Raw genomic sequence first — 25745 nt, forward strand, 5'->3', positions numbered from 1 at the left:
GATGCATCCTACTATAAGGTTAATATGTTAAATTTTGGACACCAACTTCTTTTGTCTCAGTGTATCACCAGTATATATCATATTGTTTACAACTTTTTTGGGGTGCAGAAGTATTGCTGTGACAGCGAGATAACTCCAGACAAACATATGTGAGTTTACAAGGAAAGAAAATATATATTATTACCTTGCTCCAGGCGACTTCAGCATCTAAATTGATAGGCATGCCTTCTACTGCTGATCTCTTTGTCAGTTCTGAATCTGTCACTGCCAGCCATTCTGTCAGAGCATTCATTTCCTTTCTCAGTTTCCGAGATAATTTCAAACATTTCTCTAGCTCTTGCTTTTTTTCAGTCACCTGCAGAAGGGGGAGGGGGAATGAAGAGCAAAACCTCTAAATGCTTCACCACCTTAAGTGCTACTGAGACGGATGCTCATATTTCTGGCAGTAGTTTTTCTCCTGGTCAAAAGATTCCACCATCAAGTCCCCATGATTGTAGAGGTCATCTATCCTTTGTTTCACATCTACAGTTCCCAGAAATGCTAAATCTTTTTTATAGCAAACGTATGATAAGAATACACCTCAGAATGTTAGCCTTTCTCATTACACTTTAGACTACATTCTTTTGTCAGTACTAGATCAGCATTCTACTTAATAGCAAACCAACTACTTCACACTGAAACAAAAACAGAATGGCTAGATTAATTATAATTTGCAAAGTTAGCTTCAATAAAAGAAACAAAATGAAGATTAAAAGTATGCTTTAACTTGGTGCTCTTTATGCATATTTAAGTACACTGCAGTCATGTTTTATGTCCTTTTAATGCCAACCTTCAGAATTTATTGATTCAATAAAAGTTGTTTTCATCCAGCTCGACCTGCAACTCCTGTCTTATTCATTTTATTTTTATTTTATTTAAAGGAATTTTAAACCACAATATTTAACATCTCTAAGTGATGTGCAAAAATATAGACTTAGGAACAGTATAAAAAAATGGATAGAGCAACAGAAACCTAGTAATAACCAGTTGTCTGAAGCAACTGATGGATGATGCCCCAGCTACAGCATAAGGAAGAGCTTATGAACATGCATGTGATCTCCAGTATCCCTTTCTCCCTATTTAATGTGCACTATTTGCTTGTATTTACAACAAAACGAAACACAGAGCCTCCTGGGCATAATCTGCCACTTGCATGCAGCCCTTACATGCATGGAAGGGGGACTTCAGAAGAAACCATTGACCTTTTTCCTGCTTAGCAGGGGGTTGGACTCGATGGCCCTTGTGGTCTCTTCCAACTCTATGATTCTATGATTCTATGATTCTATGATTCTTGCAGCAGACACCAAGAATGATGAATCAATGCTGAAGAGAAGCAATCAAAGGAGCAACTCTTCAAACACAATTTGTTATCAGAAATTATAATGAAAATGACCATTTTTTTGCTATGCAGTTACTACTTCAGTATTATCATACCCACCTGAATTCTCTTTTAGTTTAACTTCATACTTCATTGTCAGGAGCACCCAAACTTTAAAGAGGGCCAGATTTGATGAAGTGAACATGCATGAGGGCTGACCAAAGTTGTTGGGCTTTTTTTTAGGATTGAAGTTGTTGAGCTTTTAGGATTTTACCCCAGGACATATACTGCCACGGGAGCCAGATTAAATTGACCGGCGGGCTGGATTAGGCCACCCGAAATGGACTTTGGACATGAGACAATGGCTTAGTTCCATTTTCATTCCATTCAAAGAAGCTTCCACCCATATAAACTGAATGACGGGTTCATATCACAGGCCCAACACCTGCTCTTTTGACCGTTACCCATCACACCTAATAAAAGCTATCCTGAAGGAAGTTACCATGTGGGTCCAGGGAGTCAGGTTCTCCTGACCATTCAGAAGGTGGTTGTGGTTAGGCCCCTTCTCAAAAGTCCCTCCTTGCTCCTAGAAGTACTTAGTAACTACCACACAGTTGCAAATCTCCCTTTTTGGAGGCTAAGGTGATTGAGATAGGTTCAAAAGAGCCCTCTGCATTTAACAGATTAAAGCAATGCAAAAAGACAAATAAATAATCGCCTCCCCTTTAGCCTCAGTAGCTTGTTGTTAGCACCCTTGGGAATTTCTGATCCATGGCTTACGCTTATGATATGGAGAAGTGCACTATGTTAATACTTTTGATGCAACTTTCAGTATGTGTTTAACTACTAGTGAGCTTATTCCCCCTTTCTTTTTCATATATGCACAGTTAATGCAAAAAAGCTGTTGATAGTTGAAGTTTAACATTTCCACACTATTTATTCGAGGGGGAAATCTGGTGTCTTTTGCATAGTACTAGCAATGCAACCTCTTGCATATTTCACTCAGAAGTAAGTTTACTGGATTCAATGGAGCTCAGTGCTTCATTCAGTATATAAGACTGCAGCCACAGTCCATCTTGGTTGTTTTGCTTTTGGGACAAAGGGACCTTTGAATTCTAATGGGACTGTTTATTTCTAGAAATGTAAATTTTGAAATAGTTAAGAGCATGCAAAACTATATACGAATGGTGCTTCGTTGAGTTTAGAGAAATAATGACAGGTGTAGCATATATATAGCTGTTCCCTACCCCTTATTTCAACTAGGAGAGTTTCAGAAAAATTGTATGGTTGGATGTACACTATAATGGGTAATATCACTTTATTTCCCCATTTTCGATTTACATGTTATAAAAGAAATGTAGGAAATACTGCCATCTTAAGGTCTTTCTTTTTTACACAGTTAACTCCGTTTACCATTTCATCTCACAACAGTTGAATCAAAGTACACATTACATGTTTTATTTATTTATTTAAAGCAGGATTAGTTTAGAATTTGGTTGGAGGAAGGGCTAATGGTAAAAGGCTGCTTTCTTCTGAAGTTATTTATCAGGTTTAAATGACCCTGTCCAGGATGCTTTTTCACCTAAGGGAAAACACTCACAGGTTCTCCGTATCTTCCCTGCATCTTCCACAGGTGAAAAAGCATTTCAGGGTGATTGTTTTTAGACTAAAAACCTAACAGAGTGGGAAGGATTAAGCAGCTTTATAAATGAGGCAGCAGTGAAAATACACACCATTCCCTCTTCCTATGCTTCCTTACACTGTCTTCACCCCTCCAATAACTTTCTCCTTTGCGAACCAAAGGTTACACACATCCTCTACTCATTTTCACTTGTTGTCCTATCCATAAAACTCTTTTCACTGGCACATTAAAATCCTCATTTAAAATGGCATATTTCACATTGGCATGTGCTAATTAATTTTGCATTTTCCTATTCTACTGTTTTCTTGACTGTAGGAGCAAAACCTGCATTTACCTATTTTTTAATAGAAAGTATCAAGTATTTGCAAGTTCTCTTGAAAACCATCATCCTGAATATGAAGGCCAGTCCTCCATATATCTAATTCTACACTTAGAAATGATATTGTTTAGTTACATTATTTCAATATATAATTGGGCCACTCTGAATAGACAGTTAATAGAATCTTTTTCTCACTGAGAAAGGAAAGACAAATAAAATCAATTTAAGAGAGGAAAATAAAATAAACAAAACAAAATGCAACAAAATGGAAGAGATAGATTTCGCTTTACAACTGAGAGGCAGACTTTAGCACTGAAAAGCGTAGAACATACCTTGGCACCCAAATCATTATATTGTAATTTCAAAGCTGTTAGCCTTTCATCCAGTTCTTTTGGGTTTTCCGTTTGCTGTTTTTGCACAATCTGACGCCCAGTTTTTATGACTGTTTCCACTTCAGATTTTACTTCACTAAGAGTTTTATACAATTTCTAGCCAACACAGAAAAGGAAATGTTTAATTTCACTGAAATTACACTGATTTTTGCAAAATGTCATAGGTATAGTCCAATAAGTTGCCTTACATGTGAACTATTATTGTATTGGAAATACTCACCATACAGTAATCAAGCTGGGATTGCACTGCTTCCTGCTCGACACTCCTCAACTCCAACTTCGGCACTTGCAATTTCACTTCATCTAAAATTATTTTACATTCCTGTAAGCGCTGCTCAAAATTGGCTGGCTTTTGGAACAAGCGAAACTTCATGAAGACATCTTGTAGCTTTTTCTGAAAATAATATATGAGATGAAAGGAAGAGGGGTGCAAAGTATGCAGATTAAGTCATTATGCTAATACAGTCACGGTCATGATTTTATGAAGACAAAATAAGGGACAGAGCAGTCCTGCTTCTACATACTGAGGAGAAACTTGGCTATTCCCTTTATTTTTCTTTTGAAAGCATGTCTAGGCAGCTTAGCAAACAATTACACTGTGCCCTCCTGTGCAGCTTCCTTTGGATTGGTAGCAAGTTCCCAAGAATTTAAAGAATGCTACTTGCTAGGTCATTTCACACAAATGATCAGATAGGTTGCAATATTGAGTTGCATTTCCTTTGAATATTTAGTCTGCAAGTGTATTATTAGTTTCAGGTCATATTCAGGCAACCCTGTATTGGGAAATTTTAAATGTCTAATGTTTTATAAATTTTTTATGTGCTATATGTGGTGGGTGTGCGTCAGTAAACGAGGGGAATTAAGACTAAGAGAGCTGAGTGGGGGGTGCTGGTGTAATCTCACTGTATACAAGTTGTACAAGTGACAATAAAGTATTTCAATTTCAATAAGCAGCCCAGAGTGGCTGGGGAAACCCAACCAGATGGGCAGGGTATAAATAAAATTATTATTATTATTATTATTATTATTATTATTATTATTATTATTAGGCAACATAAGTTATTTATACACAGTGCATGCATTTTGGAAAGAAAGAATCCAATGGTAAGATGCACATGAATAGCATTTTTTTTCTTTTTAACAGGAATCGCCACCCACTGCACTACATGAGAGTAAGCTTGACAGAGCAGATAAGAACCAAAATAGTAAATATGACTTATCACCTTTAACCACTGGCAAAAAAATTGAAAAAGTTAATGTGGCATTCCATTAAAGTATAGTTTTGTTAGTTTTCTTTTTCCCAAACCTGAAGGTTGGGGTAAATATAAAAATGCTCATGGTGAATCAGCTGACTTGCACAAGGTCTGTGAAATGTTCCATGCTGTGCATAGTTAAACTTTGGAACTCCCTCCCACAGGAGACAGTGGTGACCACTAACTGGGTAGCTTTAAAAGTGAATTGGACTAATTCATGGAGGATAAGGCTACTAATGGCCACTAGACGTTATAGCTATGCTTTGCCTCCACAGTCAGAGGCAGTAATGCTTCTGAATACCATTTGCTGGAAAATGGGGGCGGGGGGTTGCTGTTATGCTCAGGTCCTGCTTGCAGGTTTCCCACAGGCAACTCAACTGCCACAGAGAAAACAGGATGATGGACTAGATGAGTCTGATCCAGCAGGATCTTCTTATATTCTTATTTTTGGAACATCTGACTGCCATGCCTTTTTAGAACCTGCTCCTTAAAATTACTGTCTACTTCAAAAAATGTTTGCCATCAGGCGTGCTCTTCAAGCAAACAGCAAGTTTAAAACTCTCTTGGGATTGCTGATCTGGCCTCACAGCTAAAAAAATTATGACCAAAGAATTTATTTTTGTGGCAGAAGGGTATTTGTGAAGATGAAAATAACAAGAAGAGGTTTTTCAAAAATGTGTATTTTGCATTAACAAAAGCATCTGTTCTGAATTCCCTGAATCAAGGCACTTCAACCCTACACATTTTTATTTAGATGCTGGTTTTTCCTTGGTCTCATTGTAAATCAAATAATAATGTTATAAGCTAAGCAAGCAGGACTTTCTCCCCCCACCCAAAAAACACACCACCACCCTGTGGATAGAAAGTATAGCTGTTTCACATGTAATCAATTATTGCTTATTCAGTTTTGTGTATTTTAAAGAAGGGATTCAAACTCAGTATGTAAAAGAAAGCCAATTTTACAAACCTGTGCAGTATCGATTTGGGAGAATATCCTTTTGGTGGCATCCTTACCCCGGTTCCGTTTTTTCATTTCATCCAAACTAATCTCATGGCTTGTCAACTCTGATTGAATTTTCTGTTTGGAGGAAAAAAAGATGTGTTTAAAATCAAAGTAGATTATTTTGACAGGGAAATATATAAGATCCAGGCTCTGGAATAAATCATATGAAATTACTAAGATTGTGACACTGTCTTGTGCTCTACTTGGTATATTCTTCTTATTGCTTTAAAATGATAGTATCTCTTATGCCCACTTGGACATAAAACAAAAAAGTATAACTTTGTTCTATAACAATTAAATTGCATTGTAGGTACATACTAAAGGCTTCTTCATCAGGGTTACAATTCTCATCCCTATGAAAACTAAATATAACTATAGAAACAATTAAATGTGAACAAAAAGGGGGGTTTATAGTAGAATAATTGTTTTTTAAAAAATAGTTTTTTTTATTAAAAAAGCATGATAAATACACAACACCACTCTGAAGCAAGTATATGAAATGTAATAATCTTAGTGGTTTTTACAGCAAGTGTTTTTGTCTGTTATTTCCAACAAGAACCAGCGATTGGTGAAATTCCTCCAATGCAAATTTCAACCCTTTACACCTCATGATAGAGTAGGCTCATAAGATACCAAATGTCTTGCACAATACTGACCAATGCAATGTCACACAAAACAACTCATATCCTACACACTGAGATGAGCTAATTTAGACCAATTCAAACCAATTTATGAGGAAATTGTTGGAAATGAATATCTGCTAGTGGATGAACTGCTAAACAATTACCAGAGAGAACAGCTATACCAGGAAATATCTGGCAGCTTTCTTTCTCATCAAGATGAATATTAGGGACCATTACTGCAAAATGTGGGAGGAAAATCTGTCAGAAGATTTTATCTAGACCACATTTTAATCAAATCAGCAATTCACTCTCTCTCTATTCCCTAGAAGTACAAGGCTAAAGCTGGATATATCTTCTGTCCAAGAACATAAAGTCTGTAATTCCATTAATGTTACAAATAGTATTTTTGTTAACTGAAAATGAACAGATGTGGTAAAAGCAAGAAACTGTATGCAAGTTGGCTTTTTCCTCATACTCTCATTTACTGTGTAGGCGACTTTATCCACCAGCAGTTAACATGAATGCGGAGAGGAGTATGACAAGCACATGGGGACACTCCCAATCTTGCAGCACGCTCTGCCCAACATTATTTATTGAGATATTTATGGAAGGAGAGGACAGATACACCAAGGAGTTCACATAGAAGACAACAGTCTCTTTTGCATGTCCCTTTCTTCTCCACCTTGATCTTGGGGTGATGGGGCAGGGTAGCGTCAAAGGTTTGATTTAAACATGAAGCTGGGCATGTAAGAAAAACCTACCCATGCAGTGCTCCATGTGCCTGGTGTCTCATTTAAAATGGGTTGCCTCGTCTGAAGGTGCAGCATTAACACTCTAGAGATCTACTGTCTAGGTGGACATATTCTGGCATATAGACACATAGATAAATTCTTGGTCTTCTACTCAACATGCTTAAAAAGGGGTGGAATATAGTGAAATAAAGCCTCTATGTGACTCTTCCTCTGCTTTCACTCTTGTCCATTACCAAAATGGGAAATAGAAGATAAAAGGGGTGGGTATGGGGTTAGAAAAGTAGAAGGAAGAAAAGTCTCCTCCTTGCACCCTTTTCAGTCAACCCTAGGATAAATTAACAGGGTCTGTAATGGAAAGAGGGGGGGGTGCACACTTCAGGAGGCAGATTTAGCCCATGTGATTGCCGGTTGACAATTCATACTTGACATTGTATAATAAAGTATTATAAAGTTTACAATCAGTCAGTTAATCAGATGCATATGTACACACATACTTTCATGTATGTTCAAAATAAAATAAAGCTTCTAGAAATTGGACAAGTCTAGCTACTGTGATTAAACACAAGCACAGTTGGTTTATCAGAGATGGACAAAGCAAGCCCACAAATGGTATGGAATAACCCACCCAGTAGAATATTTTATGTATGCATAATAAGGCTGCTGATAAGGAAAGATGCAAACTATCTAACATGCTATAGAGAAGAGGAGACAGAGAGGCACTATTTTATTGCTATTATGGCTGTACTGCATTTACAAAATGTAAAGAGAATTAATAAAATTTGACATTATGCTTCTGGGGGGAAAGGACCCAAACATATTGAAAATGGTTCACCAATTAATGTATATAAAGTTAATTGATATTTTTTTTAATTTAGAGCACGGTCCAGGTAGAGCACATGCATTGCAGACAAAAAGGTGGTAAAGATGGTTGTATTGCCAGTCAGTGCAGACAATGTTGAGCTAAGCTGTCTTGGTACATGGCAGATTTGTATTTTCCCAATAGTTGACTAGTTATTAAATCAAACCTAAGGTTCTATCTTTATGCCTGTCATATCCATTGCCTTCCACGTCATCTTGATTTCAAGTTAGCAATATATTTTATTTCATTACCAAGTTGTGACTCCTTTTCTATAATTAGAAAAATCACTTTTGGTCACAGACTTCTGTTCTCTGCCATAAGATTGCTTAACCTTAAGAAATTAGCCCACATAAACTATTAAGACTGCTTCTATAATATCTGCAGTTTTCAAGGGATTTAAAGTGGTTTCATGTGGCTGGTTTTACTTCCCCTTACCCAATTTATTATTTTGTTTCTTCAGATAAACTGAAAGGCATTTTAAGTAATAAAGGAAGATAGAGATTGTATTTTATTTATTTATTTGATTGTATTTATTTATTTCAAACCATAGCCTCTAGGTGAATATGATGTCCAACAGGAAACAATGGAACCCACTGTCAACATAAATCTTTAGCAAAAAAACCTGAATTTATCCTAATCAATAGTATAGTCGTTATGGAGCCCAGGAAATATTAGGGACTTGTTCAAATGTTCATTGATGCATCCTTAGGAGATTATTTTTTAAAAAGTAAAGAATATAGTTGTTTGAGGAAAATAATGGGATTGAACTAGAACAGATTTATTAACTTGGCCACATCTGCTTATCAAAGTCTTTGTAAGACTTCCTTGAAAATCACAACAAATTATGTTTTGCAGTACAATCATTATTGATGTCTGAAAGCCAGCATTTTCACATAAGGGAAGGGTTTTTTTAATTCAAAATATAAACTGTGCATTAATCTTAAAATTCTTCTAATATATTTCACCCAATTCCAGAAATCTGTGTTTCATTTTGGCTAATGTATCCTTTCTTACAAATACAATTAATGAAAGTTACGTACTTCAGAAATGTTCTTAAAATGTGAAGCAAAAGTTGACAGACACAAAGCTAAGGAATGAAGGATGTGGCTATATTCTTTAATTTATTTCATTTTATATGAGATTATGGCTCCAATCCTATACAGTTTCCTGGGAGTAAATCCCACTGAATTCAATGGGGATTACTTCTGAGTAGACTATATAGGATTGTACAAGAATAACTATCCAGTATCAATGATTGCATAACTCAATAACTATTTATGGGATATCTAATCTGCTTTACTAAGAAGTTAACTAAAAGTAGTAAAGATGATGAGTCATTTATGGCATGATAAAAATAGCACTATAGGGGGTTACAGTATTCATGTTCTTCCTTCAAGGTTACAGCACAACCTTCACAAACATTTAATGAGTTTATATTAGGGTCATATAATAATTTTATGACAGCATAAGGACAGATAAAATAAACCCAAAAACATGAATTTGCTGCAAAATAAATGTGACCTTTTAAAGATGATATTATTATGCACATCTGTATTCCAGTAAGTAGTTTTGCAAGAAATGGGTTGCAAATTATGCTTCCTAACCCCAGCGGCTGAAAATTCTAGAAATCATCATCTTTGAGGAAAAAGCCAACCAAATTAAAGGAATCATACTGACCACTTGAATGATAAAGCTATTTAAACTAAAGTCCACAAGACTCACCTGTGCTTCTTGAGGTACTTGTGCTGCATCAATTCTGTCGGCAATATAACCAGTTAACTGTCGATCAATGAAAGCAAGAGACTCTTGAATTAACTGGAGGGTTTTGTCAATCTCTTGTGCAGAGTGGATACTTTGTTCAAGAACCTTTTGTCTCCTCACAGCCTGAAAAATAAAGGGAAAAGAGTATTAGCCATTCAATTTTTCTTTAATGCTGTTAAAAACACACAGAAATTTCATACTGATACACAACCACCTTTTTGTAAGATAAATTTCGTCTTTTTTTGCCAGCCATTTTGTTTTTTAAATAAATAACCACAAAAAGTCAAAATGCCCTAAAATTCCCTAAATAACCAAACCAAATAGTGAGGAATTCTATAGTGAGTAGAAGACTGCAAAACTAAGTCCTGCCATTAGATAGTTTTGTTCATTCTGAAGCCTCGGGCAGCTCCTGATCCCATTATATATGTCAGGAGATTTCCTTTGGTCAGAACAAAGTTGCCGTCATCATAGTCCACTTACAGATAATCCACTGCAACAAGTGAGAGGGATGAAAGTGCTGTTTATAAAACAAACTCTCACATAGGATATAAATAGTTTCTTAGAGCCTGGATTAAATGGTAGTACTCTCAGGAATGATTAGAACTCTTAAATTTTGTCTTGACTCTTTATGGTTCACTCCTCCCCTTATTATAATATTTCTTAATGGTACAGCATTCAGCAAAATGTTACAAAAACTGGGGAAAGCAAGAGTCAGACTGTTCCTATTACTACTATAGCAAGTCACATTACTTTAAGCCTGCCCTATGACATTAGCGAAACCCCGCAATATGGTTACTAAGACCTTCTTTGGTTTTACATTTTCCTTTGCCCCCTTTTCATACTTAATAGTTTAAGATGATGACACCTGCAATATTCAGCTTAGTTTTTCACCTTCTTTCATATTCTGCCTTCTCATAATTTAGTTTTATCTGCATTGACTCTGCATTATTCATTCTTTTAATAGGCTATAAACCTAACATTTCTATTCACTCAATAAACCTGGAGGTCAAGTCACACTACACATATTTCCAAGGCCATATGAAATGTAACCTTGAGGTCAAGGACTCGAAAGTAATGTTATGGAAAAAAAACTATTTTATAAAAGCATTCACCAACAGAAACAGAACAGCTGAACATCCTTCATCATTTCTTTTCCTGTGACGGTTCAAAATGGAATGTAGTGAATATGTCTTCACTCACATAGCAACAAATTGCTGTGTGCATTGTAAAACAAACATGGATTTCGGTGGTAATGGTGTTATGAGAGCTCACTTTGTCTTATATCCTGGGACACAGGACAGGATTACCTCAGCCACTTCAAATGTTCTGTCATACATCCACAGTGTATAAGGTACTAATAATGTGATTAAAAAACCCCATCTAGTTCCTTTGTAACCTTCCAATCAATAAACCACAGAAAAAGGATATATGACTCAATGAATATATATCATTTTACATTTTAATGAGGGTGTTATAATAATGCGGGTGTTTTTCAAAGGGAGAATATTTAATTACCAGTGTTTTTGATTCCTCCTGCCAGTTTTATCCACAATGAGGGAACACACTGGTCACAGAAGCATGCAGCAGTCGCACAAGTGTCAAGAGTTGGCCAACTCCTTTGTTAATGCTAATTAACCCAGAGAGTGATCATGTGGATTGTTGGCTGGCATCAGAGAGGAGAGCCTTTGGGGGTAAGAATTGTGAAGAGGGTTTATCAATGTCCTGTGTTATGCTAACTGATTATTAGGAGGGTTATGTGGAACTGAAGGGATTTGGATGTTCAAAAATAAGGGGGAAGATTAGTAAATTAAACTTGGTGCTTTGGCTCTTGGGAATTTGATGTTCTCATTTAAGTCTTCTGTGACCTGCCCGAAAATTACAAATATTTATCTTTCCACATTCACTACCTTTGAGGTCAGCCTCCTTACATTCCAACCCCCACCCCCTGAACATAACAATTCACAGCTCAGGTTGTCAAAGAACTATTGCATGATTGCTTCCTGTGCAACCTGGTTGGTTGGGCAGAAAATGGGTATAAAACACTTTCTATCCCATGCTTTCTTTGCCCCCCCCCCTTTCTGCTATCCCCTTGTTTGCTGATGCCTACCTTTACAGCAGTGCTGTGTGCAGACAATATTTCTTTGGGCGGGGGGAGGGGGCAGTCAAGGGCAGTAAGCAGGTATATGGAAATGCTAGCTAAGAAAGTATTATTTTTTCTTAGTCTGTGCTGATTCTGTACTCCAAGTGTTCTTAAACTGCTGATTTATTTTATTAGACATCTTATAGTGCATTGGGTTTTAGGATTCCTCTTTTGTTTTGTTTTTATTCCAAATAAATTTTGCTGCCTTCTAAAGTGTGGTTCACAAGGGAAAATAGTTTGTTTTTCCATTTGTTTTCATGTTAATGTTCCATTTCTTTTGTTTTCTATTTATTGAATTTATTTCCATTTATTTAATTTAACGAACTTACAGACTTTTCAAGATATATTCATCCCAACATGGTTTACAAAGCAATGTACACCTATATATATATACAGCACTATTTATACAACATAGATTGAGTCTTTAAGGCCCATTTAAATTATATAAAGTCCTATGGGGCAGAGTTGGAATGCCCATAAGGCAGGGTGAAGCACCCACCTTAAGGAGGCAGAAGTGCAAGAGGCGGAGCTCCGTCCTCCCACTGCTCCTGCTGCCAGCTGAAGGCCTTCCCTCTCACAGACAAGAGGGAGGCATTCTAGCATGTAGCACTGCCACTTGTCTTACCTGTCCCCAGACAGAGAAGCAAAGCACCTATGCATTGCGGAACGCCCCAGTGGCAGAAATGGTGGCAGGGGTGGGGGGAGGCAGGATGTGGAAATTCCCGTTTCAGCACAGGTGCCAAAATGGGACCAGCCACCCCTGCCACTGGGGATAAATCAGGTTTACATCTAAGCTACGCTCTACTTCCATTCTGCCCCATCTTCATCGTGAAACGGGGCTGCCAAATTTAAAGGAAGTGACCATTCACTTTTAATCCGGAAAGTGTCTTTCTTACCTACTCTGAGAGCTTTGGGTGTGGGTCCAGAATTGGCCTCCACAGTCACTTACAGACTCATTGTTAAAACCCTGTTTATGGAAGACAATCTTACTCGGTTATGAGTGATTGCCAAAGAAGAAGAAGAAGAAGAAGACATGTATGTAGATTTCCTAGAAAAATTGATACCAGGTAGTCCCTCTTATAAAAAAACATATAAAAAGACACAAAACACATATACAGAGAGCTGCTTCTGTTAATCGGTCCCTTCCAAAGCTGTCACAACTTTTGCTGGTTTCTTCTTGCGTCAACACTGTTGTCCGCATCTTTACAACACAGTATTTTATAAGACAGGTAACTTTACCTTTCAGCTCTCCTGTTAAACACAGTGTTTAAGAGAAAAGTATGGGGGAAGGAAATTATTTCTTAAAATGTACCTCTTGTTGTAGCTCTTCCCACCGAGTATTGAACTTCTCTAGTTTTTCATTGATCAGTTCATCCAGAACTCCACCATCAGTTAAGGTCTGTGCCAACTCACGAATCTGATTGCGGTTATCTTCTGGGTGTTGCATTAATGTTCCCAGAGACTGAAACATCCATAAACTGTATTACTTGTTTTTGCCATTTCCCTTACACCAAACAAAGGAGCCTTCAAAGCTCTTGTTAAAATAAAAGAAGCAATAAACCTTACATTTCCATTAAAATAGAAGAATATTCATGAGAAAAATAAAGCTCATCACTGCAACATTTTCTGGCACAAATTATCTGAAATGTGACTAGGCAAACATTAACAAAGGCTTAGATACCACATCAACATAATAAACAGTGTGGCTATAATGTATGCTACCTTGCTGAATTGACCATCAGCACAACCAACCAATTCAGGTAACTATAAACTATTGAATTTGTGATGCTACTCCTTCATTTTTAAAAACAAGAATTGTCAATGTTTTTTAATAACTGGAGTGATTCTGGGACCTTTGAAAAAGACTTTTTAAGGCTTTTATTAAAACCTTGGGTCTGTCAGACATCTCTGCAGCAAAACGAGGGAAATATGATAAATGTAAGGATCTAATTGTAGAGTACAAAAACCTGCAATCCTACCCAAGATTGCTTGGAAGTAATTGCCACTGGATTTGCTTATATAGAGATGTGGATGTCTGTATAAGTTATTTGGGAGGGCATGTGAAGCTGGCTTCACAGGCACCAGACAAAGCATAAGTTTATAAAGCATTTGAATTAAACATCTTTGTTTTTGTTGAGAAGACTACATTATTCTTTTTGACAGCTCCAATTCCACTCTAAGAACGCTGTGGCCTATCTGAACCCTGTGTGCTCATATCTTCCTTTAGTACATAGCAATGATAATAATAATTGAAAATCTAATGGAACACAATTCATGGAAAATATACATATGGGTGCATAGATCACAGCACACATTGAAGAATATCACACTTTGATTTAACATAGAAACTTTTTATTGGAAAGGTCTGCGTGTTCCTAACCAGAATGTCAGTACTTACATCTAGTGCTTCTGAGATCTCTTCTGTGCCTTCTTGAATATTTTCTGTTGCCCTGAGTTTTGATTCTACCTCATTCAACCATTTGTTTTCAACATCCAAGTATAACAATAATTCACGCCAACATGCCCATACCTCCTGATGAATGAGTTTATAAAAAGAAATGAATTTTAATACAGAAATGCTTGAATTTTTTTAAAACTTTTTTTTTGCAAATAAAACGACCTATAACTTATGCTGTTTTACCAGGACATGTGTTGTTGGGTTACCTATATAAATGCCACAAAAAAGTAAATAAAATCAGGTCATTTCAAAATTCTACAGTGGTACCTCTGGATGCGAACGGGATCCGTACTGGAGCCCCATTCGCATCCAGAAGCGAACGCAACCCGTGTCTGCGCGGGTCATGATTCTCCGCTTCTGCGCAAGCATGTGCCGTCATTTTGACCGTCTGCGCATGCGCAAGCGGCGACTCCATTACTTCCGGGTCGCTGCAGCACGCAACCCGAAAATACGTATCCCAAAACTACATCAACCCAAGGTATTACTGTATATTAAAGTAGTAAGAAAGAACAAAATAATGGGTTTTTTAAAACTGTACCATGAAGTTACGGGAATATATTTAATAATCCTAGGAAAGTGGCATAATTTTTAGGATATATTTTAATCCACTTAGTAATAAACAAAAAAATAATTCAATTCTGATTAAGATAAACATGGAAACCATGCTGGCTGGGGTTGATGAGAATAATAGTCTAAAACAGCTGGAGGGCACCAGCTTGAAGTAGGCTATATTAAAGACTTATGAGGGTAAACATTGATTCACGACATCTGTCCATTAGCTGATATCTTTTCTGTTACACTTTGGAATGCTCTAATGTTACCAGGAGAAGGAACTGACCTCCAACGTTTTGCACTTTCCATTTAGCCTACTGTAGAGTCGCTGGTAGTTCCTAGTAAGAACATCAAGTTCCTTTTTTAAGGCCTCATGAGCTGCAGGTGGAGCCCTTGCTATAAAATTGTTCACCGACTCTGTGAGAAGCCTCACTTTCACATCTTTCTGTGCTGCCTCTTCTTTTGCTCTCTGAAAATACATAAATGTATAACAATCCATTATGATACCTGAAAATAAAGCAGTGGATACTGGGGTAAAAACACTGCATTCTTTGAAAAGAATATAATATAATTTGCCTGATTTTCCATGCCACAAAGCAGTAGTTAAAAAGATGAGCGATCAGCTCAGTAGCCCCTCCGCTCAAATTTCACTGCTCCATATTCATGTTGTAGAGCAGACATAGGCAAACTCGGCCCTCCGGATGTTTTGGGACTACAACTCCCATCATCTCTGACCACTGGTCCTGTTAGCTAGGGGTGATGGGAGCTGTAGTCCCAAAACATCTGGAGTGCCGAGTTTGCCTATGCCTGTTGTAGAGGCTCATATTTTCAAGGCAAGCATTCCTCTTCCTCCCCACCTATTCAAGATCTGGCATGCTCCTTTCCTCACTGTCCTCATTATTTGGTAATGGCTACTGCTCTGGGGTTAATCAGCCCAAGGCCTGGCTGAAGAGAAATGTTTCTGCCTGGTGCCTAAAGGTGTATAATGAAGCTGCCAGCCAAGCCTTCCTGGGGAGAGCATCCTACAAACATGGAGCCACTGCAGAAATGGCACGTTCTTGCATTCTCAGGTGTACTTGATATGGGGTGCATACTTTTGAGTTTTCATTTTGCTTTGCTGTCTTAAGTAATATAATCACATACCATGCACACTCTGTGTGCATCTTTCTGTGGCCTTACCTCAGCTACATAGCAGGCTTTCCTTGAAATGGGTGCCTGAATCTTTACAAGGCAACTTGTAGTGCTGCTGCAGTGACCCCGAATAAAACTTGTAGGAAATATTGCAAAATACAGTGCTATTCCTCTTATTACAGCTATTGCTGTCCTTGCTTCTGGTTTAAAGAGCTGGACAAGGAAACAAGTCCCCACATTGCCAATATCCAGTGGCGTAGCGTGGGTTGTCAGCACCCGGGGCAAGGCAAGTACTTTGCGCCCCCTAACCCGTGGATTTGCGCCCCCTAACCCTAACCCCCAGATGTTGTGCCCGGTGCGGCCGGCCCCCCCTGCACCCCCCACGCTACGCCACTGCCAATATCTAAAATGGCACTAAATGAGGGAGCCAAACAGATCTGGCTGTACTATTGCCAATATGCACTAATATCCATATCAGATAAAACTGAGAAAACCGACAATATAGTCAAGGAATGAAATGAATCTATATTCAATGGGAACATTTTCCTAAGTAACATCTCTAATTTATAGGGATAAGTTAGCATAACAGGGACTTGTCACTTGTTCTATATGTTGTGGGAAAGCAAAATGAAAGCACAAATTGTTGCTGAATGCAGCCTTCTTATTCCCATTTATGAGTGCCTACAATTTCTGAATTCCATCTGGGAGAAGTTACATTCAGAGGAATAATAGCCCAAGAATTATATACCATCTGATACAATTATCATAGAAAAGAGAATGGAAGCATATGAGAACAGGTGCAGAATTTGATGTGGTTACCCACAAACAATAAGGACATATACAAATGCAACACTAAATCCAATTAAGCATGGGGGAAGGGAACTTATAGAAATGCAATTCTTTGATGAGTCAAAAAACTTATAACAGATGCTAAATTGAAGTGAAATTACTTTAAACCACCTATTGCTTCGAATTTAATAGTTCTCAAGTGAAGCTCAAATAGCCAGCTCTTTCAAATGAACAAACAGATTGTGTGTAACAATAACTTCAAGAAGAAGATCAGATACAAATTAAACAAAATCACTTTGTATTTTGTTACCTTCAGTTCCTCAACAGCTTTCTGTAATTCATCTGGTGTTTTATATTCAAAATCTCTCTCAAGGTACTCTTCTTCTGCTTGTGTAATCCACTCATGCATCTCTGATAAATCCTTTCGAAGACTCACAGTCTTATCCAAACCACTTTTCAGAGCTGCCTTCTTAGCATAGGCCTTAAAGAAAACAACATGATTTCCTCTTGTAAACACTAGTTCAGACATTAATTGAATATTAAAGTAAATGCCTAGCATAACAAGATTCAATTTTAAGGAAGACAGATTTTAAAGAAGGGTTGAATCTAGACTTTCCCACTTGTGAATGAAGGGGCACCTTTTGTTCACTGGGGGAATGTGGATCCAGAGAAGACTACTGCTGGAGAAAAGAGGGAGGGAGAGGTAATTTTCACTAATTTTTCCTCCAGTTTCCACACCACCTCTCATTTTGTTTTTGAGGTTCCCCCGACCTCCAGTGCAGATTTGATTAATATCCCCTCTCCTCCTAACACTGGAAACATCAAGTTAATGGGGTTTCTGCTCTTGGAGTCAAAATCTTGTTTCCCAAATGGCGCCAATAGATGCCAAGAAGTTACCAAGTAGGCAAAGTGTTACTGTAAGAAAAACGTGAAGCATGCATCATCTTATATGGTAAGTAATCCGAAATGAAGTTCACTCTTTCTTCTTTCTACTGAAATTTTCTCTTTCTAATTTAGTAATATAAGGTCTTACAGCCTTCTGTCTTGAAAAATGACACGGTGAAAATTTCATTACGTTTGCCTTTTTTCAGTACAATTGCTTTTCTGCTCTCTGTGTCTAACTTGTGGCATTTGAAGTTTGTAACAGACAGAAGCTTGTTACTGACAGATGTTATAATGTGCCGTTCCAAGCGGTTTAACTCAGAATCATAATGCTGCTTTATCGCTCCTTATTTTTTTGATAGGAATGCTACAAAATACTTTGAGTAAAGCAAAAGCCATTGAAGATAAAACTATTTATTAGGTGTCATCCCTTGCTGGATTTTATTTATTTGCTCCAGCTTATGTCAAGCTCTCTATTTGCAATTATAATACATTATATTATTGTCAGACTTTAGCACTCAAATCTATCTTTCCTGCGTGCATTTTGACATGGTAGATAAATTTACTAAGATAGAAGGTTAATTAGTGTGAACCACAAATGTCTGGCTCCACCTCTCACATTCAGTAGTTATGCACACAGAGCAAGGGAAATTATGTCAAAGAGAAATCTGGAATTAAATTAAAAGAAGATAGCAAGAGATAGAGTACCTGTTGGCAAATGTGATCCCACTGAGCATTCAGTTCTTTTAGTTCAGTTTGTATTTTCAAAGAAAACTCTGGCTCTGCTTCGTTCTTCATTTTCTTCCCAATCTCATTAACACTATTCAAACTGGGCTGGATTGTCTGGATATCATTTACTAGAGCCTAAAGGATAAAAAAGATACACATTTCATTACAACCCTCCAAAATATATAGGCATTCAATTAAATAAATTTAAACTGAATTTAATTCTTCTTGGTAATATTCTAAACAATATTGTGACCTGTTGATCCACACATGCAGCAAGCATGTTAACCATAGTTTCCTAGGGAATTATGGTACTAGCCAAGAAATCTTGCTGTGACACAACAGGCCTTTTAAAAAATATGACAGCTGCAGTCCTAATCTGGGCGGTAGGGAAGGGTATGAGGAAAATCTCCTTTCATCCACCCACATCTGTAAGGACTCTAGAAATGTATAGGATACAACTAATGAAGAGCAGAAGGTGAAGAACAGCAACTAGGAGCCTCGACAGTTTTCTTTGTTACAGAAGAAATCCCCCAGGGACTAGACTACGCAATCAGAGCGTGAGGTGACAGGTGACAAATCTGGGGACCTTAAAGAGGTACCAGAGAGACATGCCCGACTGTGGTCAGTGTGAAGGAGTCCAGAACTTGAGCAAGTATATGACAAAAGGAATACAAATATACATTGTGTATGCTTACATTTAGTTACTAAATGCTGTAGCAGGACACTAGCGTAGCTAGGAGGGGCAGGGTGCGACCGCTTACTGCAAGGACAGCACTTACAGTGGTGCCTGCTGTGTGCCTGAGCCACGCATCTCTCCTGGGAGTGATGCAGTGGTTCAGACATTTGCAGGCACTGTGCCGCCCGAAAAGGTGGCATGGGGCTCATGTCCGCCTGCCACCTCAGCCACCCTGTAGCTGAGGAGGAGATGGCAGGTGAACTCCTGCAGGCACTGTGCTTTTCAAAAAGACAGTGTAGGGCCCTCGCCCACCTGCCGACTCCCCCTCAACTGGAGGGTGGCTGAGGGGGAGACGGCGGGTGGACGCGAGCCCCACGCTGCCTTTTCGGATGGCATGGTGCCTGCAACTGAGGGGGAGCAGTGGGAGGAGCAGACTTCATGCAGGCTCTGGCTCCACACAGAGCGTCCTGTCCCAGCATGCCTTGCCCCCTGGGCACCTGTACGGCTAGCTATGCCGCTGTAACAGGGATCAATGACACAAAATATAAATTAACGGGCTAACAGAATAATCTCCCTCGCAGGGAAATCCAGAATACTAGCAGAAACTGCTTTTTGACAGAAAAACAAAGGTATTTTATCTATCAAACTCAGCATGGCACACAGTTTTATGAATGTAAAACTGAGAAACTGAACTTGAACAATTTACTTCTTGTATATTTTATTTGCCTATAAAAACAGTATTTACTTTGGCAAAAAGAGGCGAGATTATTTAGGATGATTTGAACAGATAAACAGAAGTTTTTTTTAAAAAGTTGAGATACTTTGATTGCTTTCTCTTATTGTAATGGTGAAATGCTGAAGGCCTGGCAGAGCAAAATGTAACTTATTAAGGGCTTCAAAGAGGGCCTGGTAAACATTTCACTCTGCAGTTGACTTTTCTCAATTAAGATCCCTGACAAACTGAAGGTTGCTGATAAGTTATTTGGTAGCTAAATAACAGCACACATATAAAACTTGACATTTCTAAGGATGTGGGCAGGATTTTTTATTTTATTTTTAAGTGAATTATTTGTCTGTGAAAAGGGGAAAAGCCAAGTCAACTCATCTGTATTACAGTTACTATGAATGGTGTTTTTCCCCCTAAGTGGTCTAAATACTGGTGTTAGCTTTGGAAATCCTGAGCTAACCTCCCTTCCCCGACAAAGAAAAAATCCCCCTACTTTGCTCTGATTAAAAATTAGGAGAAAATTATCTGGATAAGGAATTTCAATATGATGATGCCACTAGCATTATATTTCAGGAGGCCAAGAGGGCAGATTTTTGTTTTGTATTTATTTGCATTTATTGACAAGCCAAATCATGGCTAAGAGTGAAGATAGGAGCATGTGGATACTCACAACAAAAAAAGCTTTAATTACAGCAGGACACAGGAATTAAAAGGCTATTCCAAAAGTTTAATGGATGGTTGAGTTTTGAATCATCTTAGCAATGAAAGGTGAAAACTTGGTAGCAGAAAGTTGGAACAAAATGAAGGAAACAAGATGAGACTGTTAAATATAATTGTTTAATTGACACTGAAATTGAATATGCTCTGTATGTGTTTGAATGTGAACTACTGAAGGTTTAACATGGAAAATTCCACTCAGGAATATATTGAAGCTAGGAAGAGCTCTCTAAGTGTAAATGGGTTGATAGTTAACTTAGAATGTTCTCTGCTAGCTCTCACTAAATCGCCATCGCTTTGAGCCTTTCTTTGGAAGCCACAGAGAACAAAGGAAGTGCTAATGATCTCTCTCCTGAAGAGAAAAACAGCTCCAAGCTAATGGAGTCTGTGTGGAGAGTCACAGACCTGATTTTAGGTCTGTTTGGAATTATTTCAATTATGTAAGATGATGAAACCTGTGCTGGACATGTGCCTGATATTATACAACTGTTTGAATGTCATTAATTGGTTTATGTTCTGTTTTGAACCAAGTTCTGTATGTAAAGCTTCTGAATAATATTTATGGGTCTGGGAAATTTTTATTCCAAGAGGAGTCAGTTTGTAGGCATCCTATTGCTTCAAGCTGTGTAATATTAATATTGCAATAGAGACAACAGAACACAAGGAAGGAGAACACTGCAATAAAGTGAGAAAGAAAACCAGTGTGACAACCATAGAGAAAAAGCTACATTCTTGATAGTTGTAATGGATGAGGGACTTCACAGACAAGCAAGACAGAGGAATCAAAGCTAATACAAGGGCACTGAGAAAGTGGTGTCTGGCTGCCTCAGAGGGTGTGGAGTCCTCATTTGTACCAAAGGCCACCACGTAATCCTGATCTCCCTTTTCTTCAAAAGTATCACAGAGACTGAGGTCTGAGAGCTATTAATTGGCTTAAACAACATTATACTGAGCTTCAGAGATAAGATTATGCAGGTATAATTTAAAATACTTTAATGAAAGTTAGGAGTGCTGTGTAAAAAGTGAAAGCTTTGACAAGCTTTTAACCTTAGGGGTTAATGGTTCATAGAATGTACACAATACGCGAGAACAGTTTTCAGAGATGATAAACTCTGTGAGAGAAATAGATATAGATTATTATAGGTTGCAAGATTCACGGTAATTGCAAACACTTCTGGGATAGTTGGAATACTTTGTAAATCCTGCGACAGAAACATCAATACTTAGTGATGTCTTAAGCCTCTACTGGGGCTCTCACAGAACTTGTAAGCTTTGTGAGAAAAACACAATTCACAGAGCTTGTTCATCTGAGGCAGTGGAGCATGTAAAATTATGAGTGAAAAAATGATTTGTAAAATACGTCTTTGGAATAGATTAAGTACAACACAGGCAATATAAATAGAATTTTTACAGAATATTCAAACTAGACTAGTTCAAGGAAAATTGAAACTAGTTGAGTCAGATAATTTCTGAGTTCTGTTGTGTGTCATTACATTTTCTTGCTGATTACACAATTTGTTTCTTATTGGTCTTAAGTTAGAATAAATTTGAATCAGGCAGCTTAATTAAACAAGCCAGACAGAGTCAGAGGAAAATAAAATCTAAATGTCTGTATGTATAATTCATTTCAATAGAAGCATAGAGTGCCCCAGGGGAAAGGATACAATGCTCATCACACAGAATTTATGAAACTCATAAGGGCTGCACAACAGAAATCACATGGCAGTACATTATATATTTACCTCCTGCCACCACCTAGTGACCAAATAGAAAACAGCACCAACTTTAATCCCAATCAAAAACTGCCCAGTATCTGAGCTGTTTTATTTACACACCCACACACCACTTCAGACTCTTTCCCACTGGCTCACAAGTCCATACACCAACTCTTACCCAACAAAATTAATGGCCTTGTCTAACTTAATTCCCTTACTTTCAATGGGTCTACTCTGGGTAAAAGTTAGTTGAATACAACCATAAGATCCAAGTTAGACTCAATAAGATCTAAGTTAGACTCAATATGAAACTTCCATAATTGTAGCTAAAATATTAGTTAACTGACATATTCTTTCTAGAACTGATTACTGACATGCTGTCTTTCCTAGTGTACCCATTTTGAATCTACAACCTTTTCAAAAAAGTTTTGAATTTTGGCTGCCTGACTTTTATTTTCTGCCTGCCATTTCTCTCTATTGTTGCTGATCGACTGCTGTGAGAGATGTTTTCCTAATTCGCGATTCCCAGTTAAACCCATGTTACTTTACTTCCACAGGACCAGTGTGATCAGCCTAAGGCTTGGCAGAAGGAAATACTTGACAAAGCAGGATCTCACTAAAATCAGGGGACCCTAGTTCAATAAAAAGATGCAAGCAGTCCGATGATCCTGCTGGGCTTCGGTACCAGCAGGAATTCTACCACATCCAGGCACATCTCAGAAAGGCATGAATTCTTCACTAACTATTATGGAAGTTTTGATGCAATCAAGCTTTCAACACATTGTGATGTCTCTTGCAATGAGTGCCCATTTATGTTCAAGCCACTCACACATTGCTAGGCTTTCTTTGTAAAAAAGAAAGAAAGAAAGCCAAACTAGATGCAGAATTAGATGCAAATATACGTACATTATATGCATATGTGGGAAAGACGCAAGTCCCATGAGGTACTATATGTCTACAGCAGTGTTTCCCAACCACTGTTCCGTGGCACACTAGTGTGCCGCGAGATGTTGCCTGGTGTGCCGCGGGAAAAATTAAAAAATTTGAAAGTTTTTTTTTTTAAGTCAAATTTTCGATTGGGGCGCCGTCACTAGATGACCCCTGGGGTTCCCTCCCTCCCTCCCGCTCTGCGCCTCCCTCCTCCTCCTCCTCCTCTGGGGAGGCCCTTCCTGGCTCTCGGCCAAGGCTTGGCGGCTGCCACTCACTCACTCGCTCGCCCACCCGTCCCTCCATCCCTGCACCTGGCCTCTCCCCCTCCGTCCCCGGCGCGGGGGCTGCCGGGATCCGTAGTCCCCTCGCCCTTGGGCTCCGCGCCCGCGCGGGGTGCGCAAACTACGTTTCCCAGCGTGGCCTGGCGGGCAGGGGGTTTTGTTTGAAGCGCTCTTCTCCCGGCCATGGACTGAGCGCAGCGGCGACGGGCGGGCGGGCAGGGGCTCTTCCACGCAGACCCCGCGCAGCCTGTAGGATGGAGCCCGGGGATCCCCGCGGAGGCGGAGCGGCGGAGGCTGCCCCCCAGGTAGGGCTGCGTCGGGGGGGTGTTTATTTTTGCAATGCTGCATCCGCGCCGGAGGGGACGCATCGGACCGCGGGGAGACCCCTTGGCGGGGCGTGCAAGGCAATGCATGCGTGCAGGCGTTGCATGGAGTGCAGTGCAATGCAATGGCAACGCGGCGCCCTGCATGCATGCATGCAACTTCCACCGGCGCTCCGGACTTGGCAGGTGAGGGGGGTCCCCAGTGGGCGGCAGAGAGAGCCGGGAGGGCGAAGGGGAGACGGGGGGGAGCAGCGCTGCTCCCCGAGCCGAGCCCGGGGGGAAACTTCGGCGTCGTTGCGCCGGGTGTTGGAAGAGGAGGCTGGCGGGGGCCCCTCACCTGCAAAACCTGGTCGCCTCTCATATATTTCGTGCATTGCATTCATCGCCCGCTTTCTCCTCCAAGGAGCTCCCGGGGGCGCGCGTGGTTCTCCCCGTGTTATCCTTGCAACAACAGCCCTGCGAGGTGGGTCAGGCGAGTGGCCCAAGGGAGCACCCAGGGATTGTCCTGGCCAGGTGGGGTGATTTGAACCCTGCTCTCTGCCCGGTCTTCGTCCTCATTTAGCCCCCACATGTGCATGACTGTGCATGACTGAGGTTTTCCCCCCTCGTCTTGGCTATGGTGTGAGTCTGTCCTGTTAATTAATGGGGTTCTGCCTTCGGAGAAGATGAGCCAGCCCTCATGGAGGTGATTATGTAATTTGCTAGCAATTCATGTCCCTCCCGGCGTGACGCTGCGCGCTGACGTCACGGGGCTGTAATGGTGGTGTGCCTTGAGATTTTTTTCATGAAACAAGTGTGCCTTTGCCCAAAAAAGGTTGGGAAACACTGGTCTACAGCATAGTTTGATAGGTACTTTTATACAGCTATATACATTGCTGTATGCATCTGCTTATGTGTTGGTTTAAGAAACTTGGAAGCGTATATGTGTGTATAATAATGCATATAATATGTGATAATTTGTATTTTTAGCAGAAATGGTAAGATAAGAACTTTCTTCTCACCAAGGAGCAATATGGGAATTAGAAAGGGAAAAAAACCATGCGGACAAGCTCCACATTGAGATTTTCAGAGAATTCTATTCATAGTGAGGACATTATTATTATTTATTGAATTTATACACCGGCCTATACCCGGGGGTCTGAGGGCAGTTCACATGCTCAGTTAGAAAAAACGTTCCAGGTAAAGACTGGTGAATCAGTCTATTTTTTGTCTGTGTCACTTCTGCACGTGCTCAACCTTCTTTCTGTTCCATCTAGTTTCTGAATTAATAATTCAAATGAAAATTTGAATATGTATTTAAATAATATTTTTAAATCACTTTCATCCCAAAACTAAAAATGCATCTTAAGCGTATTTTTTAAATGTATTTTTTAGCTGAGAACTGTGTTGGTACAATCAAGAAGTGTGAAAGCCAGCAAAAACTAAGTTCTGGCTCACACATTATTCCAGAAGATGCAAATCAGGCCAATTAATATTGGAATTCACAACCATCTAATTTCTCAAGTATTCTTACCCCAGGATTTTGAGAGATCATATAGCAACAGCACATCTGGGGGGTTAATTAATTAAATGTCAACAGAGAAGAATCATAACTGACATGACTCTGAAGACTCTGCTACTCTACTCTGACCACAATACTCATTATTAAAAATGGCTGTCTGTTTAATTTTTTATTTAATTAACAAAACTGATATACTGGTTCACTGTTATAAAAACTCCAGGCAGTTTAAATGG

General features: G+C 39.0%; 1 protein-coding gene across 10 annotated transcripts in view; it reads right to left on the reverse strand.

Moving 5' to 3' along the window:
* The window catches only part of DMD (dystrophin), a 1036503-nt gene that overhangs the window by 568812 nt on the left and 441946 nt on the right, over positions 1 to 25745 (reverse strand). For all 10 annotated transcript variants that reach the window (XM_081197764.1, XM_081197771.1, XM_081197761.1 and 7 more), the window contains 10 exons: positions 18622 to 18777; positions 17342 to 17512; positions 15398 to 15580; positions 14500 to 14634; positions 13414 to 13563; positions 9923 to 10084; positions 5931 to 6041; positions 3931 to 4104; positions 3651 to 3806; positions 185 to 355 (listed from right to left, as the gene is read on the reverse strand). In XM_081197764.1, the coding sequence (XP_081053890.1) occupies positions 185 to 355; positions 3651 to 3806; positions 3931 to 4104; positions 5931 to 6041; positions 9923 to 10084; positions 13414 to 13563; positions 14500 to 14634; positions 15398 to 15580; positions 17342 to 17512; positions 18622 to 18777 (1569 nt within the window). The remainder of the gene's footprint in view (positions 1 to 184; positions 356 to 3650; positions 3807 to 3930; positions 4105 to 5930; positions 6042 to 9922; positions 10085 to 13413; positions 13564 to 14499; positions 14635 to 15397; positions 15581 to 17341; positions 17513 to 18621; positions 18778 to 25745) is intronic.

The sequence above is a fragment of the Podarcis bocagei genome (genome assembly GCF_964188305.1).
Source record: "Podarcis bocagei genome assembly, chromosome: 6".
Classification (NCBI taxonomy): Eukaryota; Metazoa; Chordata; class Lepidosauria; order Squamata; family Lacertidae; genus Podarcis; species Podarcis bocagei.